The following is a 19,659-nucleotide window of genomic DNA, read 5'->3' on the forward strand; positions in this document are numbered from 1 at the left end:
GGGCACCATTTTTACTCGTCCCTCCTCTGCCACAGTCACCACGTTCCTACCACTATCGTTTTGGATATGTTTTATATCCACCCCTCTTTCCGTCTATGCTGCCCCTCATTTACCTCTGGTCTGTACACGCACAGCGTCACTAGGGAAAGCTGCCGGCATATAAAGTAGGCCTCCGCTTTATATAAACCTGACCTTACCCAATAGGACTTTGAATCTCAGTAATGGCCGCTGGTGGCTCTGTTTTGTAAATTACCTTTAGACTGGTATGATATCAGCTAATGTGAATGGTTCAATATCCTCAATGCAGCCTAATATTTTAAATAATTTAATTTGTCCACATTTATGGATGATGGGATTATACCTGAAGACATACTTGGAATGGAGTCACACTGGCATCTTCTGTTTCACCTTTAAAGCACTGCCTGTAAACACTTCAAATTAAAATAATAAAGTTCTATGAGTAAAACGGAGAAGATGTCACACTGGCTAAACGCTAACGACTAATGTCCAAAGCGCTCACTACTAATGCTGACCAATTAAAATCCGTTATATGTGAGCAACCTGTCACACAGGATGTTTTAAGCATTGATTATTAGCTGTGAGACTGTAAAAGGTCTTCCAGCTTTTATATAAACTATAGAATGTAAGCATGAGCATCTCTAAGCTGAAAATCTCTAGTGTGGAAAGCACCATTGTATCCAAACCCCCTCCGTTCCCCAAATATAGGGGCTGTGAGTGTAAGTCAGCTGCTTTTTGGAGTGAGCGTTCCTCTAGCCAACTTTAATTCACAGTCACTGGGGAATATTCAATTCTTTCGTTTCCCTGCGGCGTTAAAACTATTATCAGTATTACGGTAATAGTAAGCTGGATTTCAGCTCGCAGCTCCATGAGCTGAAATACAGCGAGAAAACTATTGTAATAACGGTATTTACGTGCACTATTACCGTAATAGTGCGCGCGCCGCAAGATTTTTGCAGTTTTCACCAACAATTGAATATGCCACACTGTGTCTGATCTCTCCTGCAGCAATGCTGAGTCCCAACAAAATATTAATATTAGGCGCTGGTGACGGGGTGGTTTGGTAACTTTCACTTTTAAAGTGGGAAACTCCTTTAATTTGGAATTGAACTCTGGTCCTTATAAACTGCCGCATTTACGCAGGATATCCATAAGTAGGACCATACTTCTAATATGGTATTTCAACATATTCACGTAAGTGACCACACACGTGGAGTGCTAATATGTATACACTGGGGTAATAGCGTCTGGCCTAATGACGTTTACCACCTACGCACCCTGATTCACTAATCTGCTGATCATATTTACCATCCAATCTAACTAGAAATATGGTTTCTGGCCAGTAGACAGGAGTGATGTAAAGGTGCTCTCACTATATAGTCACTAGCTGGTGAAACCTTGTTTACAATGTAGAATAAACACAAATCAGAATATTTACCTCTAGTTAACCGCACAAATATATATTATGTACATGTTTGTCCCATAGCAGAGTCCACAGGACATTATCCTGTTTACACACAGTGTCTATGTTATGCAGCTGGACAGGGGGGTTGAAGGTTTATTTGCTTTGCAATGTTGGGGAAGTGAGAGTCTGCAGTTATGTTCGTTAGATTATAGTTGTACATTCTGTGCTGCGATCATGGCAATGACCTGGGTTTGTAGTTTGGCAGTTTGTTATTTTGTGGGGAAATATATCTCACTTGTCTTTTATTTATTTTAGGATGATCCCTCCCTGGAGCGGCATTTTAAAGGCCACAGAGACACCGTTACGAGTGTGGATTTCAATCCTAACATGAAGCAGATAGGTGAATGTCATGGAACAGATGTCGTTAAACAATGAGAGAGTGTCAAGGGAACTATATATATATTAGTAGGAAATAAAGTCTGTTTGTTTGTCCATACAGAGAAACATATTGGCAGAGGTTGTACAATAAGATCTTTACTTCTCTGGATTTGCTAATACATAGAAATAACGGGAAAACGCCCTGCTCCCCTCTGTTTTCTTGACCATTAGCGCCAGATCAGGGCACTTCTCAGATGGGGGGAGAAACGGGCAGGACAGAAATGAGGACGTGAATGTGGTATCGGACGGGAGCTGCTGTCATCCAATCAGGTGCCGCATATATTCCACACCGCTGTCCCCACGTGACTGTGTCAGTCTATGATGGAGTCCGTCCCCCAACATTCTCTCTCTCTCTCTCCCACCCTCTGGCCCCCAGCTTCTGTATGGGCAACACAGGATTTAGTCTACTTCTTCGGTGGATCCTTACTAAAGGGGAATGTGAGGGTTAAAATAGATCAGTTTTGGCTAACCTGTGACACTCCAGGTGTTGTGAAACTACAAATCCCAGCATACCCTTCCAGCAATAAGCTGCTATATATTGGCAGAGCATGCTGGGACTTGTAGTTTCACAACACCTGGAGTGTCACAGGTTAGCCAACACTGAAATAGATTATAACCGCTGACAATCATTGGACCCAAAGTCCCTTCCACCAAAAACATGCCCATTATTACCCTGCTGCCTTAATATTTTAAAATCTACAGTCTGCATCTCAATAATTTGGTTTCCAGAGTCCCCAGCTGCCAATCCATGGGTTCCTAACCTATTAATGCCTCTGATGTCCGCTCACTAGAATTTACTATCTAAAGGTGATGGAGGAGGTACAAGAGATCGCTTTGTACACTGTACGGGTTTAGGGACATATGTGTTTATATAGAAGAATTATTAGATAGCTTGTTTGTTTGTTTAGTGGTTTATGAAGACGTAGCATGCTATATGTCTGATCAGTATCTCGGCACATCCGTGTCTAGTCGTCTAATGATTGGGATTAAACCGCATGTTGTTTCCGTTGCAGCCAGTGGCTCCATGGACTCCTGCGTCATGGTCTGGAACATGAAGTCTCAGATGAGAGCGTATCGCTTCGTAGGCCATAAGGACGCTGTGATGTCTGTGGAGTTCTCGCCCTCTGGGCACCTCCTGGCATCGGCCTCAAGAGACAAAACCGTCCGCTTGTGGGTCCCCAGTGTGTAAGTATTGCTTTTATATCTTACTGACGTTACTTTGTCTTCAGCTCACGGGTACCATCCTAATGTATAAGTCCAAGAGCCCTTTAAAGTAATTCTAGAGAATTGACAGCAATCACTGGTGCTCTCACTGCTGTGATTAAATGTAAACAGTAAGAGATGAATGTATAATAATATTCATGCTGCAGACAAGTTCTAGATCCTCTAAAGGTGTTCTGCTTGTTTTTGTGTTGGTTCCTTAAATTATGTGTCTCCTCCTAAATCTTCACGATAAACACTCATGTGTCATATTCCTATCCCAATACAACAGCTTGGAGGTTGTTCTGGTGATAATCCTATGTGATTGGGGATAGTGATGACATTATTGTGGGGGCGATTAGCTGCGAGTTTCTGAATAATGATGATAGAGAGTCAGCAAAACGATTCTTTAAGTTTGTACAGAAAAATGGGTAAAACTACGTCTCATTTGTTCAGTCTCTTATTTAAGGGGCAATTAAATCATTGCATTTAAAGAACGATGCATCAGTGTAGAAATTTGAGTAGTGATGATTATTATCCTCTGTTTGCTGTGATGTAAGGTCCTCTGCAGTCACCAGCAGCAGAGACATATATACTTTGCATTTTATTGCACGGATTTAAACTGCACCTCTCCAAAAGTTCCTTTTCCCCCAGTAAAATATTGGTGTAGCACTGACTACATGTGTTGGTACAACAGTGTCACCCTCAGGTTATGCATGTAACTGCAAGGGAAAATAACTAAAATGTGTGTGTGTGTATATATATATATATATATATATATATATATATATATATATATATATATATATATATATATATATATATAATGCTTGTAGTAAGGTGAACATCACACTAGAGGGCTTGGTTGACAGGTCTGCCTCAATGTTACTAAATGGGCTTTAATATTTGATATAAGTGTTATCAGGGATGTCGAGATATTTATTTAAAACCATATTCAACTCATTTGGTTGATCAATAAGCACCAATAAAATAAATCATTGTCACACTTTATTCCTGTGAAGTGAATGGAGATAACATGCGGATTTCTGTGATGTGCACCAAAATCTACTCTATCTGTAGGATGCAGCAATTCATTAAGTTATGAACAAAGTGTTTCGCGGTTGCGGCAGAACGATAGAGCGTTGCATTTGGGTTCTAACACAGCCTCATGTTTGCAATATAATTACTGGGACTTTTATTTCAGAAAAGGAGAATCCACAGTGTTTAAAGCCCACACCGCCACGGTGCGAAGTGTTAGCTTCTCTGGCGACGGACAGTCTTTGGTCACTGCTTCGGATGACAAAACGGTGAAAGTGTGGACCCTTCACAGGCAAAAATTCCTCTTCTCCCTGAACCAGCACATAAACTGGGTGCGCTGTGCCAAGTAAGTGCCTGGATTTCATAAGATTTAGTTACATTCCGAGCAGCGAGCGACCTGTACTTTCTCCCTGCGCTCATTGGTGTTTCCTCCCGGTGCTCAGGTTTTATCACAAGGTCTAAAGACATAAGATGTGTTATATGATTTCCAGCTAAACGGATCCTGGGGGGTAAATGTATCAAGCTGAGAGTTTTCTGGCTTGTTTGAAAAGTGGAGATGTTGCCTATAGCAACCAATCAGATTCTAGCTGTCATTTTGTAGAATGTACTAAATTAATGATAGCTAGAATCTGATTGGTTTTTCAAACCCGCCGAAAATCTCAGCTTGATACATTTACCCCCTGGTGTGTATTGATGGTAATCTCCACTTGGGGTAAAGTCTGATCTGTCTGAATACAATTCTCTGATTTTACAATCAATTCTTACTGGTTTATATGGTTTCTATAAAAATATCATTCCATAAATGCACTTTTATTTTGTTTTAATTTTATAATCTTGCTGATCCCAAACCACAGCTCTAATGATTCTCACCCGTTAAATGTCCAGGCGTGAATAACGGGTGTTTTTAGAAACCATTATTAAAATAGTGATGTTGCCCATTCATTTTTTTTTATTAACTGCATTACAGAAGTGTCAGAATGTCACTGCCGTTAACACCACCTTTTCCTCTGCACCAGTTTTCACACAAGTTCCCCAACATATTTAATGTTTAAAAAAGGAGTTATGACTTCAATAGAAAAATAAAAATATCTCCTCCGTAGTTCCTGTTTTAGAGCACAATGGACATATAACGCTGTAACTCTGAGGAAAGTAGTAATTGTGGCATATTTTCACTTTTTATATAATTACAGAGCGGAATCTGCCAGAAAACGTTCTTTACAGTAAATCTATAAGTACACTCTTGTGGTTGTTGGATGTTTCCTGCAGTTGTTACAGAAATTAAGAATAGGCTTGTAAATGTCTCTTTGTACGTGTTCAATGCACATGTATATATTTGTCACGCACGTATCTAAAATTGTTTATTTGTTTTTTGTGTTTTTAGCTGCCAAATCTGTTGGCTATTTTTTTTTACTTGCTTATATGGTGCTTTAATACATGACCGACAGTATAAACTCTAGTAGCCGTGGATTTGAGAGTAGGTGGGAAGTGCCTTCAGTAAATTACCGCGTAGCATCCGTGGATAAAGATGTGCCTGATATTTGATAATTGTCTAACTTGCTGCCTTTTATTGACTATACACCATTAGACTCTGTGTTACCTCAGGAGACATTTAATGGGATATATCCGTATTGAAAGATTTGTGCGGAAAAAAAAATGGTTGGGGATTGTCTTTGTTTCGTTTTGATCTTTCCTTAAGCTGGGTACACACTACAGAATTTCCCATCAGCTTTTTATGCTGTTCGATTTTACATCAGATCGATGGTCCGATCGCTCGGTCCATGGACTGCATACACACAGCCTTGTTTTAGACGATAAAGGGAAGAGCGGCTGTCCCGTTAGCGACTTTTTACAGCCTTGTTGTCGTGAACAATGATTGTAGTTTCGTACACACTGAAGCAACATTTGCGGGGCATGTAATGAGATACCAAAGACATTAGCATAAAGGGGCAGAGCTTTCACTATAGTTAACACCCAAAACCGCATAAAAGGAGACAGCGACACAGTCTCTTCATTCATTCCTATTTTTAAACCTACAATGGATACAGTAGAAGAAGAAAAAGCAACTGCTTTTATAAAGGTAAAAGTCTATAAAGAGTACATATGAATAGGTTCCCAACATAGATGCAAAGGGTAATAACACACGTGCTTTATACACGTGTAATGGTCTGCAGCCAGACAGGTGCAATACACATGTATACAAAACACAAGTCTGTGATGTGCGGATACCGCACCACGTGGGACTGGTACAGGCATCACAAACTTACACACACACACACGCCCCCCAGGTCGAGGGAGGATTGTCGTGGATCGGTCGGAAGTTTATACACCCTACACAACGGAAAGGAGATTGAAACAAAAATATTGAACGGTACGACCAACCAAATGAGGCGACAATCGTCCATTTGGACAGACTTTTGACCATCGTGTCACTGCACACACTGACCCGTCTTTCCAACGAGCGGTCGTATGTCTGCTGGTTGAGCCGACTATTGAACAAAAACTCTGTAGTGTGTACCCAGCTTTAGGGTCTGATAACTTCTCACTCCAGTGGTTTGATAATAGAGATGACCTGATCCGGGGGCTATTATTACACAGACCTGCCCTCTCTCACTGAGCAGCAGAGCGAGGGGACTGAATTAATTTATCCTTCTTAAAAAAAAAAAAAAAAATCCGGGCATCGATACCTGGAAAACACAACTGCTGGTGGTGGCAGTGGATGGGAGTCTCAGATTGAGTGCGAGCATGAGAATCGGAGAATGATCTGTCACTAATCCTAAAGCAGGCAGAATGGGCCGTGCACAGAGCATGGATCGGACCAATGCAGAAGGAAAGGGCAGTGTCAGTTTATTGGTGTTTCCTATAGGTTAAAGCTGGGCACCCCTGTGGTGAAAGGTAGAATGTTATATTAATATGCTGTACATGTAATGTTATATTTCATGCTGCATCCCGCCCTCTCAGTTCTGCCTCTGACCGTTGCCTCTCTTCCCCCCTTATAACCTCCTCCCACGCGCGTATCCAAGACTTCGCCCGCGCTGCCCCCCTCCACTGGAACAAGCTCCCTCCCTCCATCAGAACTTCCCCTAATCTGTCCAGTTTCAAACGGGCCCTAAAAACTCACCTTTTTCTTAAAGCTTTTCTGTCTCCCACTTAACTTCCTACCTTATCTTCTGCCTCTGTCCCCCTACTCTCCCTCTCTCCCCTGCGTCTCTCTGTCTGTCCACCCCTCTCCTTAGATTGTACGCTCCTCTGAGCAGGGCCATCTCTCCTCCTGCTTCCACCACTTCTAACTCTGCTCTCCAGCTACTTAGCCCTCCTCCTCGAGGCTCCACTCCACGTCCACTCTCGCTCCTTCCTCCCCCCTGGGGGTCTCCCTGTCTTCCACGCCCTCCTTCTTGGGCCCCGTCGTTTGCGGATCCTCCCTCCCCCTTCTCTAGCTGTGCATTGAGCTTACTGAGTTGCTGTGTTTACTGTACTGTGCTGTCTCCCATTGTATTGTAATTTGTTTGTCCCTGTACGGCGCTGCGGATGTCTTGTGGCGCCTTATAAATAAAAATTAATAATAATATATATATATATGCATATAACTTGTTTATTACATCTACATTAGTAGCAGACAACCCATGGCTTATCCAATTGTTGTGAAACAATAAGTCCCAGACTGGCAGTGCATGCTGGGATATGTAGTTCCGCAGCACTACATGCGAGGAGATCCTGTTACTTCTGCAGATCTAACGTTTCACTCCTGTGATTCAGATTTTCACCAGACGGAAGACTGATTGTGTCCGCCAGCGACGACAAAACCATCAAACTATGGGACAAGACCAGCCGGGAGTGCATCCATTCATTCTGTGAACACGGCGGGTGAGTCTGGTGACCTTGAGCTCCTCCCACATGGAGCGGTTGTCTCTGACATAGTCGCTGTTATCTGAACTTTATTTCCCAGGATGCATTGTGCGCGGGGGTCAATTAATCCCATGTTGCTCTAGGCTCGTCCTCCATGAAGGCTCATCCACAGATTAGGTTGTCTCAGTGTTCTGTTGTTTTACACTGGTTGTGTGTTTTGTGTTAGGTTTGTGAATTTCGTGGACTTTCACCCCAGCGGGACCTGCATCGCCGCCGCCGCCACTGATAACACCGTGAAGGTCTGGGATATTCGGATGAACAAACTCATCCAGCACTACCAAGGTATTCTGTAATGGCCCCTCTGCGGCCAAACTGCGTTCATATGTTCACAGCAGCGATTCTCCAAGGTCTCTTCCTCTATAGTGTGTGCGCTGTGTGTCCGCACTCTACAGTATAATGCAGCGCTATCACATATAGCATATAATATTCAGGCAAACAGCTGAGAGTCCAGATCCGCCATTGTCGGACGGAGGGCGGCCAGCGCCTATTAGGGTAGATCGGGGGACGGACACCGTTTATAATAACAGCAAGCGGTAAGTTAGATCAAGGAGAAAATGTTTTTATAGGGAGTTACCCTTTATATTTTGGTGGAGTTATCTTTTAAAGAACAACACTTCTCAGAAATATGTGTTTTAGTACAGTATACAATGTTGTACTTCACTAGGAGTACTCTTGTTCTAACCAGCAGGAACGCGCTTTAACACATCTGTTATTAATAACATTTAGTTGATGCTCAGCTGCACTATCTGAATGTGTGATTGGTTATTTTATTTATTAAAAAAAAAGGCCTAACTCTGTTTTTCAGTTTTTTTTTTTTTGTTTTTTTTTACTTAATTGCTCAATTGTTTACTTAATTTGTCTAATTATATATTAACAGACTATATAAAATGACTTTATGTACCTGTTACGAAGCCATTGACTACACTGCCCTTGTTCTTGTCTTTGTCCTATAATCCCCTTCCACTGTCCTCCCATTGTAGTTCTGTGTTAATCTTCTCAGAATACAATGTCTCTGTGACGTGGTATTATATCCTTATAACCCAGGAGCAGAGACAGGAGATATATACACAGGTCTCTATATGTCTAATCATCGCCTGCACAAATTAGTAGATTCGCCGCCTTCTTCTTATAGAACTAAGCTGGAGGCAGAAATAGACTGAACCTCCCCAAACAGTGGTCTTGTGTACAGTACGGAACAAGGGATCTCTGTATATCCTGATAGAGATCTAGAACCCAGGGCCTATATATAAGTAACTGAAGCCAAAGGTTAATTGAGGTTTAAGTCCCTTTAAAGTGCGTTTTGTATATAAGCAGAAAGTGGATGTTTTTACAGAATACAGGAAGTGCAGCCAGTAAGTGTGATGAGCGTTTAGCTGAGTCACTGTGAATTGGCTGAGATCGGCTTTACAACCTCCTATCAGTCTGACGAGCTCCGAAACTGGAACCTCCGACTAGGAAACAGATTAGCAGACGGCAGAGATGGAGCTGATGTAGAACTCTTATCTCAGAGCGGAATGAGACCCCCCTCCCCCCCCCCCCCCCCCCCCACACCGTCGCCCCACACACACACTTCCTATAGTCCATTTACATATAATACCTGAGGATATAAATGTGCTGATGAGGGAAGGGACACAGAACACATTATTCCCCTGTAAATAATAAAAGTACATGAATTTGCAAATCTATACAACGAAGACTTTTGCTTTAAATATTATTTTAGAGCCCAGCTTTCATGTAGGACCTGTAAGAGGAGTGCGGGGGATTTCTGTGCTCTTATAATATCCACTTCAGTTGGTTTTGTGCTTATAATCCTGTGACAGCTACAATGGTTATTATAATTGCAAGTGAACAAAATTATTATTTAACCTACAGCTGCCGCCTACACAAGGTGCCGACACTGACTGCATACAATAAATATATGTTCAGTTCTCAAAGTCCAGCGGGTGATTAAACTGATATTGTCATGTAAAACGTTAAAAAAAATCCCCTAAATAAAACAAGGACGCCTGTAGCTAATATCTAACTGTCAGAGTGAGAGGGGAGAACGGTTACTGTCTCAGGAGTTGGGAATAATGGTCCGTTTCTCGGTGTGTCTTGCAGTACACAGTGGGGTTGTGAATGCACTCTCCTTTCACCCATCCGGCAACTATCTAATCACATCCTCCAACGACTCCACACTGAAGATACTGGATCTGCTGGAAGGACGGTTGTTATACACACTCCATGGTCACCAGGTGAGCTGTCTGGTATAAACTACAACCCCCCATGTACTGCGTCATGTCTCGTACCTCGTCATGTCGCTGCTTCTACCTAAATCAACACGGATCATTGCTTTGGATATAGGCGCACTAATTGCCAGCCTCTGTGGTGTAATACACACAGTTTATGTGATATCTCTTATCTGACTGTTTAAAGGACAAATGTGAAACAATGGATAAAAACTGAATTGGGAGTAGAGAATCTTACACTGGTCACAGACAGAAAATGTTTATTTTAGACTCTGTAGTTTATTGGAGAGAGAACGATCTTCTAGAACCTTGAGCAGAATTGTGAAGGAAACTGGTGGAACATTCAGAACCCTCTTATCTTGGTCCTTGGAAACTAAATGCTGATTGTATGAATGGAAGACCATGTGATACACTTCAGATGATAATAATAATCTGGAGATAACTAGGGGGGGGGTCACTAAAATGCTGCAGATGTGGAATCCGTCCTTGTCTTCTCCATGTATTGTAATATAATTTGCTTGTCTTGTAAACGAACTGCGGATTCTGCATGTGGTCGTGTAAGTGTGGTGGAGTATTTCCTCCTCGCCTATCGCACAAGACTCATCCCACAACCGTTAGGCAATAGCGCTAGGGATGCTGATATAGGACAAAAAAGATAAACTACCAAAACATAGCATCTTCATTTCTTTCTGTTTAAACTTGCAGTGACGCCGATGTGTGTGAATTCACCGTTCTGTATAGAACAGTTGTTACCTAGGAGACTGCAAGTCTTTTTTCCGTATATGTCTCCATTGCCCAGTAATAATGTAAGATAGAGAACCTCCGTCATTCGCTTGTGTTAGCAGAGGGAAGGAACAGATAACTTGCAGGGGAACGTTAGCGACGTATATCTACGTCTCGTTTATCTTTGGTACATTATTTAGCTAAGTGATGCGCAGGTTTTGATTTATGTTACTGTCTTTTACTTGGTTTACATTGAATGTTCCTGAATGGTGTTTGTGTCATTTTTAAATCTTCCTTGGGGAAAAAAAAAGTTTATGAAAGTCGCTTAAAGTGAAACATTCCTTCTGGTTCGCCGGCGTATTACAAAACCGAAATGTGCGTTTAAGTTCTTAGTGGTTTGTGCTCTGTTATTTTGCAGGGTGCAGTTACTTGTGTCAAATTCTCAAGAGAAGGAAACTTCTTCGCCTCGGGGGGATCAGACGAACAAGTGAGTGCAAGTAATGTACACAAATACCTGGAATACTCCTATATTCGCGTGTGTGCGAGTCACAGACACCGATATCTAGGAATGTGATAGAAGCTACAAATCCATCATGTTAATCGGAATATTCAGTGTTATCCTCAAAGTTACTGTTATGTAGCTTAATAGAGGGAAATGTTGGGGAAATACCCTCTTAACTGTCTACAAAGTTGTCTGTCTTCAGTACTCTCCATAAAATACAGCGTTAGTGGGATTTATATCCTGGATCTCTATGCAGCCATTACTGGACAATTATTGCTGAAAATTGTCACAAATAGAACTCTGGGAACTTGTGCAGTATTAAGACAACATTCCGAAGTGTAGTGATTTCTGCAGATTAGATTTGGGTCCCACCCTCACTTGCATTATTCCCTGTCTCCTCTGTCCTAAGCTTACTTGCAAAACATATATAATCGTCACTAAGGAAGGAACCTACTCGAGGCGTGAAAAGGAAGTAACACATTTTGAGCTATTGGTTATGAGACTAATTACACTGAGTATCCTAATCGTTAAAAAAAAAGTTTTGGCAATGGGTCCGTAAGAGAATAATATTTAAAACGTATCTTTTAAAAAAGACATTCTTGTTTGTTAAAGGGGGCGATCTCTTAGTCAGATCTGTTCCGGTTATTTTTTTGAGTTCATTAATGTATCAAACATGATTTATTTACGTCTATTATCATCACCATTTATTTATAAAGCGCCACTAATTCCGCAGCGCTGTACAGAGAACTCATTCACATCAGTCCCTGCCCCATTGGGGCTTAGTCTAAATTCCCTAATATACACACAGAGACAGACAGACAGACACACACACAGACTAGGGTCAATTTTTTAGCAGCCAATTAACCTACCAGTATGTTGTTGGAGTGTGGGAGGAAACCGGAGCACCTGGAGGAAACCCACGCAAACACGGGGAGAACATACAAACTTCTTACAGATAAGGCCATGGTCGGGAATTGAACTCATGACCCCAGTGCTGTGAGGCACTGTGCTGCAGCCACTGCATTATGCAGTCACTTGTTCCGTAATGTATATTATTTATGTATTTTCTATCTGGATCTTGTACGTCTCGCCGGCTGCTTCTCTCACTAGGACGTCAGTAGTGTAAAGAGAAAGTAAAGGTCCCAGTTAATTGAGTCATTCAGTTGGCTGCTCTCAAATGTTTCTCGTACAGAGTTGATTATAAAGTGAAAACAACGTTTATGGTTCCTCTTTGGTACATTTTCCATAACAACAGTTTATTGTGTTTGACTTTGATCCAAAACAGATTGGAAGACGAGGAGGAAACGATCCTCACGCTGCACAGATTCCCACGTTACCTGTTATGTTCCGGGCTTGTCGCTCGCTGTCGTTGCTTCTGTAAAGCAGATTATTGTTTGTATTTCTGCAGATAATGGTTTGGAAAACAAACTTTGATTCCACCGCCTACGCCGACCTCCTCAAGCACAAACTACGAAACACGTTTGTGAACGGCCCAGAGGCCAAAACAAGTGTTCTGCTCGGTACGACGCATCCACCCGTCAGCAACGATCAGATATACGAGGTTGGAAAACTAAACCTGTTTATAGCAAAATTGTTACTAATCTTCTAAGACGTAAATCTAATTTTAATTATTGGAGTCGTTCAGAACACAGAGCTGTTTAGTAAATTAATTTTATGTAATGCTTTGTGAAAATGACACTATAATAGCATGTGTATTCTCTTACATAGACATTAGAAATAGTTGTATATCGAATACATCCTGGTCTGTGTTATAATTCACTTGCTCCACATTTGTGACTAGCGGGCGATGCTACACTGTTTACTTCTGCGTTTTTTTTATGTGGGGGAGGAATGACTTCCTCTTTCTGTATTTTTGGTTCCTTCGTTACCTATATTTCATCTATGTAACGTGTTTCCAGCCCGCGCTGCCAGCTTCCCATAGCAACGCAGCCAACGTGGAGGACGGAAGAAGCCGTGTACCACCCAGGCCTCACTCTGCTGAGCGTCCGAAACCGCAAGGAGAGGTCCAAAATCTGCACAACGTAGCCAACACCCTGGAGCACATCGTAGGGCAGCTCGATATCCTTACTCAGGTGAGGTTACCCCAGCTCGATGTGTTGTAGCTCTGAAATATTACAAGGAAAAAGGACGCACTTATTTTTGGTAAGGGTCTGTTCCGGCCAGTATTACTTCTAAGCTTTTGACGGCAGACTACTTTAATGCTGTCGGTCAGTGACGAATCTTCTCTGCACACCGCAATGTTCCCGGTATATCTGTAATAATGGCTCCCACGTAAAACGCTAATGAATCTATTAAATGCTGCGCCCACTCTATAAGAACGTTCCTAAAGTGAGGACGAATAATCCTTGATGTTGCCCCTAATTTCGGTTATTAACACGATTAACCACACGTACACCCCGACTCTCCTCCGGTGTAAGATTTACTCCTATAGGAACCTAATTAATTGTTGGGACAGACATTGAGGTAGAACAGTGGTAGCCAAAGGGTTAATCAAAAAAATGAAGGGCAGGATAGCGCCAAAAATCCGAGCCGTCCTGATCGATGCACTTTTTATATACAACCCCAATTTTGTAGGTGGTCTGGTCAGTAATACGTCATAGTTATCAGTAGAGGGTTTGTCATTCTATACAATATATGAATTATAACATGTTTCTTAATAGTCTAATTATAACCATATAATCTCCAGTTTGTAGCCACTTTGTCATCCATGTTTATTCCAGAGTCCTAATGTTTTGTCCTCTTTCTAGACGGTGGGGATTTTAGAACAAAGACTTTCTCTGACCGAGGACAAACTGAGGGAATGTATCCAAAGACAAGAGGGGAGATCTCCCGCCCCGCGCAGTGATACCGCCACACGGTAATTCTGCGTAATGACGAAGCTGTATTAGGGTTCTTTTATCAGTGATGTTTCCTTTTTAAGTTGTTAATATTTATATAGCTTTATTTTAATAAACCGTTTGTCGTGTTTGTAATAATTTATTTTCTGGTTTTTTTTTTGTGTCAATCGCACATAATTTTTATGTATCCGTTATTTGTGTATATTTATATTCACGTATTGGGATTGAGGGCTATTTATCACAGGGCCGGTATAGGCGAAAACGATAGGGTGACGCAATAACGAATCGTATCTATCAAAGTGGTTTTCATAGCATGGGGCCCTGGGAAAAATGGCGGCACACAGAAGGTTTCGGGGGGAGGGGAAGGCACCAATAGCTACTCCATGCTTATATGTGAGGGCGTCTATTTATGTAGTGTGACTGGATCACTTATAAATAACTTATTTTTGGCTGGATCATTTAGAAATAATTTATCGTAGAAATGTGTTTCAATCAGAGGTGCAGGCACCAATGTATAATTTGAAATGCATTTATCATGTTACATTGGGATGTGTTTTGTATGCAAGCGTCATTGTTTGGGTTTGTATCTTTGCTAGAGGAAGTCTGTTTGCTGATAGCAGGAAATGCTAAGTAAGTCCTTATGTGAGGTGACAAACACCTGTTTAGCCTGTATACCCAGCAGGAAGCCGCTGTCTGGCGTGACTGCATCTCGGATAATGTAAGCATCAAGTTTTAGCACATAACAGAAGTGTTAATATTGTTAGCTTTGCATTGCATGCAAATCCATGTTTGGGTAAACAAATTGCATCCTGATTCATCCTGTGAGGCTGTGTTCAAATCGGTATAAAAAGGCCTGTCTTGTATTGAAAATTGTTCTTTCTTGCTTCATCTGACCTGTTCCTGGTACCGTCAACCGGTCTGATTAAATAAACATCACTTGACCTGCTCCTATTTCTGTGACCTACAGATTAGACCCAAAATCTAATCCAATCCCTCTGTTACTGATGTTTTGACCAAGCTTTTCCGGTACCACCGCTCTGCCCGCTATCCAGCAGCTCTGGCCAGTGTGATAGGCCAGGGGGGATCCATCCACAGCAACCCTGATCTATAGGAAGATGTCAGGGGTACCAGCCATGGGTAAATTAGCAGTGTCAGTTACCCAGAAGAAACCCAGTACTGGATGCCTGTAAGGAGTCCAGTGCTGGCAGCATTTGTAAGCCCCTCCTACTACGGCAAGAGGGCGCATTTGAGATAATGAAAGGGAATGCTGGCAAAGTAAGCCCATCCGGGTCCCAGCAACAGCAGACAGGGTGGCAGAGGCGGTCCATCCTATCACATGTAGTATCTTCTACACCCACGATGTCTGTTCACGTAAGGGCATCTCTGTACAAAAGGATTTTAATAAATGCCTCATTCCTGAAATAAAGTGCAACAATTCAGTTATAATAAACAAAATGATTTGATATTTTCTTGGTAAATGTGGCGTTAGGTAATTCAATTTAAAGAAAAAATGGTTATCGCTGAGATCCCAATTTTAGAGCCGGGAACAGTAGAAACAAAGCTCCATCCGGCATCACTCTCGTGTGATTAACATATGAACCAACGCTGTGAAACATGGACTTTCCCATTGTACACACAGCAGAGGGGGGGTCCACACGTCTATGACTTGTGTCACACAGCGCAGAGCGGAGGCGTCTCACTGTTTGTTTTACACTTCACTATTGTGTTGTATTTTTTTTCTTTTGCTTCCTGCTGAGCGGGTCTGCTTAAGGTGTTTGAATAAAATAAGGTGGTCAGACCCTAGTCAGTCTGTAAACCCTGGTTGTTGGGGGGGTTTCACAGCTTATTACATAATCACAGCATCGCAGAGTATTTCAGGTGGTGCGTGTGCGGATCTTGTGGAAGGCAGAGACCTGTCCAGTGGGTTACTTGTCTTAGTGAGGACAGGGGCAGTGACATGTTGTGAGGAGGGGAATGGAGGCAGCAGGAAGCCACAGACAGAGTTATATAGTGGAAGGAGCAGGGTCCCCAGCAGCACAGAGTATATCAGGAGATGAGTGATGTGTTAGTGAGGACAGGGCTGTATGTGACAGGGACAGTGACATGGTGTGAGGAGGGGAATGGAGACAGCAGGAAGTCACAGACTGAGAGTTATATAGTGGAAGGAGCAGGGTCCCCCAGCAGCACAGTGTAACGTGAGGCTCCTGTTTAACCGATGGAGGAAGATTGTAGTGTCGTCTCTATGAAATGAAATTTATAAATCCTACTTGTTGCTTTGCACTAGTGGTTACATAATTTCCTTATCAATGTGAAACATACTAGCTGCTTGTATGTGTGACCTCATATACACGTATGTGTGGGTGTGGTTAAATTCACCAACTGTAACAGTCCCTCGCTGGACACTTTCACATGACAGTATTTTACAGGAGTGACATCGCTATTCTTCAAATATAAGGATACTTTACATGTTACAGTAATTGGGTGTGTGTATAAATATATAGATCATTACATGTGGTTTTAGTGGATCATGGTCTCGTCCTATAATTATTTGGTCAGTTTACACCCACCCCACCGATAAGGAGCCCTCTTGTTCTAGGTGGATGTTTCCTTAATTGTGCAGAAATGACACCGTGCGTGTCACTATGATATCACATACAAAACATAGAATAATGGTCAGGATGTTCTGATCTAAGTATGGAGCCCGGTCTGTGTAAGTCAGGATCACTCTCCTCTGATGTGCGGTGACTCATCACAATTACTGGCCACACACAGGAAGCTTCTGGGTTTTATCTTCTGCCAACGTTGATTTTTATTAAGCTTATAACATACAAGTGCATGGATCCGGCCCCACCCGCTGTGCCTATAGCCCTGCGTGAGTCATTCTAGTAGATCGAGCTTTCACGAGTCCTGACATGACCGCTTCTCCGCTGTCACTGTTTCCAGTTGTTGTTGGGAACCTATACAGCGTATCTTCAATTATGTGTCTCAGATCTCCTGACAGGTCACAAGAGAGTGAATTCATTAATAATTGTGTTAAATCCCCGTTCCTATCACTATTGGTTCTAGAATCTGAAACTGGTTGTGTAGTTTCAAAGGAGAAAGAAGAGTCACGTTGTATCTATTTATTGATGCTATTTGATGGCGTTGGCTTTCGTAAGTGAGCTGAAATATCTCTTACATGGAAATGGTTTATATGACTGTGAACACACAAGACAAAGAACGGAGAGTGGCAGTGGGAGGGGGTATGTGGGAGTTTAGAGACAATGATAGAACAACGGTTTCTGCTCTACTGAATTTTGCCCAAAATGTTGTTATACAAAGTAAAATTAAATGCAAGGTGATGGCCGTCTAATACAAGGTTGCAGGAGACGCTGAGAAACGCTGAGAAACGCGTAGTGAGCTGACAGCATTCTGTTATTGGGGCTGCTTACTTACAGTCTCAACTTTCAGCAAGGAATAGGAGGGGGACAGCATACCAATTTGGCGTGGTCTTGGTAAAATGTGAACATTTAGAGTTGTCGATCTTGTGTGCCAATCACATGGGGCTTCTCGGCAAAAACAAACTGCATCTGTAACTCTTTATCCTTGTTGATGTTGTAACTGTTCTACTTTTTACCGTTCCTGATCAATTATGGGGATTTGTCTGGAAATGAAACAAAACAAGTCATATGTCTGTCTGCTTTCACTATAACCCCGTAAAGTAAAAATTAATATGTATCATCAATGTAGTCTATTATTTTCTTTCACACGACAGGGCACAACCATGGGACCTTGGCTTGCTCCTTACCATCCATATCATTGTTGTCACATTCCACCATGCTTGATGATGATACCTGAGGCCGCTTTGTTCCCCGTGCCTGGTGCACTCTTACTGCTTATGCCTGCACCCATTCTTATATCTGTAGTACCTCCTAATACTGGACCTGTGCTCGCCACACTGCCCTTTGGGGGCCAGGTTACGATGATGTTTGTGTTTTCTCCCTTGATATCTGGTCCTTTGTATGTCAGCTTCTGACTAGCGAACAGACCTGGGCACTGTGCCCTACAGGAGACCAGACACTCATTTGGATTCCAGCAGCCGCCCCAGTGGCCAGTGACACCTCCCATAGTTTGTGACACTCTGAAATGTAGGGATATTTAGATGCTTTAATAAGTAAAGATTTGTACTTGCACTATTACTTTGCTGGTGTCTGTCTGGTTTTGTGCAGCACAGTGATGTTCATCTACAGAGAGCCTCACTCATGGCAGAGTGTAATCCTTTATCGTCTTTGAGCAGCATCATCATCAACTATATAGCACCACTAATTCCGCAGCGCTGTACAGAGAACTCTCTTGCATCAGTCCCTGCCCCATTGGAGCTTACAGTCTAAATTCCCTAACATACACACACACACTTAACCTACTAGTATGTTTTTGGAGTATGGGAGGACCCAGAGGAAACCCACGCAAACATGGGGAGAACATGCAAACTCCATACTATCAGGATGGTACAAAGCATTACATTTGTTATAGATGATTAGGAGTATTGGGAAAAACACCCGTGAGACCATTTGGAGAAGACAGAACAGCACAAGTTTTGAGGTTCTCTTGCATAAGAAATAAGCATAGTAATTTCTGACACATACGTTTGTTACTTGCGTAATAGTCTCCAACTGGCAGGAACAGTAAAACAGTGGTGATGGTTACAGAACGTTACCTCTAAAGTACCTTTATGTTATATCCTGATGTCCCCATTAGTTATTCCCATATGCTTGACCACCAATACTACGGTTAATCACCGGCTGCAGACACATTGACAATTATTTCAGGCTTCAGCAAGAAATACATCATGGTTTGGAAGCGCAGTGTTTTCATCAAAGCTGTGATGAGAAATGGTTTCTCTTTCCCAGTTTGCAGTTTCTCTAAACCAATTACAAATATTACAATGTAAATATTTCCAAATAAACCACAATTGATTCATCAAAATGTAAGTTGTGATTTCATAACTTTAGCGGGATATTGCTAGCCTGGTAAGAAAGGCATGTTGTAACTTCCACATAAGAACAAGTCTTGCGCCCATACAATGACTGCATTATGACCGGAAATTAAGTATATAGGATGTTGAAATGGTAGTAATGTGCACAGTGTTTAGCATTACTGCCCCACAGCACTGGGGTCATGAGTTTGATTCCGACCAGGGCCCTATCAGTGTGGAGTTTGTACGTTCTCCCCGCGTTTCTGTGAGTTTCCTGCGGGTGCTTCAGTTTCATCCTACACTCCAAATAGCTAAATTTGGAGTGTGTCAATTTATTTGTCAATTAGTTTTGACAAAATGGACCCTAGTGCAGTGGTGGAGCCAGGGGGGGC

The 19,659-nt window shown here is 42.2% G+C and overlaps 1 protein-coding gene across 2 annotated transcripts in view; it reads left to right on the forward strand.

The window, feature by feature from the left end:
- Nucleotides 1-19,659, forward strand: part of POC1A (POC1 centriolar protein A) — a 31,668-nt gene that overhangs the window by 1,219 nt on the left and 10,790 nt on the right. Inside the window, exons 2-12 of one of the 2 annotated variants that reach the window (XM_075183769.1) lie at nt 1,739-1,823; nt 2,875-3,046; nt 4,266-4,445; nt 7,853-7,960; nt 8,169-8,284; nt 10,103-10,236; nt 11,372-11,440; nt 12,864-13,016; nt 13,375-13,548; nt 14,224-14,333; nt 15,281-15,731. In XM_075183769.1, coding sequence (XP_075039870.1) covers nt 1,739-1,823; nt 2,875-3,046; nt 4,266-4,445; nt 7,853-7,960; nt 8,169-8,284; nt 10,103-10,236; nt 11,372-11,440; nt 12,864-13,016; nt 13,375-13,548; nt 14,224-14,333; nt 15,281-15,326 — 1,347 coding nt within the window. In that variant the 3' untranslated portion in view covers nt 15,327-15,731. Of the gene's footprint in view, nt 1-1,738; nt 1,824-2,874; nt 3,047-4,265; nt 4,446-7,852; nt 7,961-8,168; nt 8,285-10,102; nt 10,237-11,371; nt 11,441-12,863; nt 13,017-13,374; nt 13,549-14,223; nt 14,334-15,280; nt 15,732-19,659 lie in introns of those variants that run through there. The other variant, XM_075183770.1, reaches the window with a different exon arrangement.

This window comes from Mixophyes fleayi, chromosome 8 (genome assembly GCF_038048845.1).
Source record: "Mixophyes fleayi isolate aMixFle1 chromosome 8, aMixFle1.hap1, whole genome shotgun sequence".
In the NCBI taxonomy this organism is placed as follows: Eukaryota; Metazoa; Chordata; class Amphibia; order Anura; family Limnodynastidae; genus Mixophyes; species Mixophyes fleayi.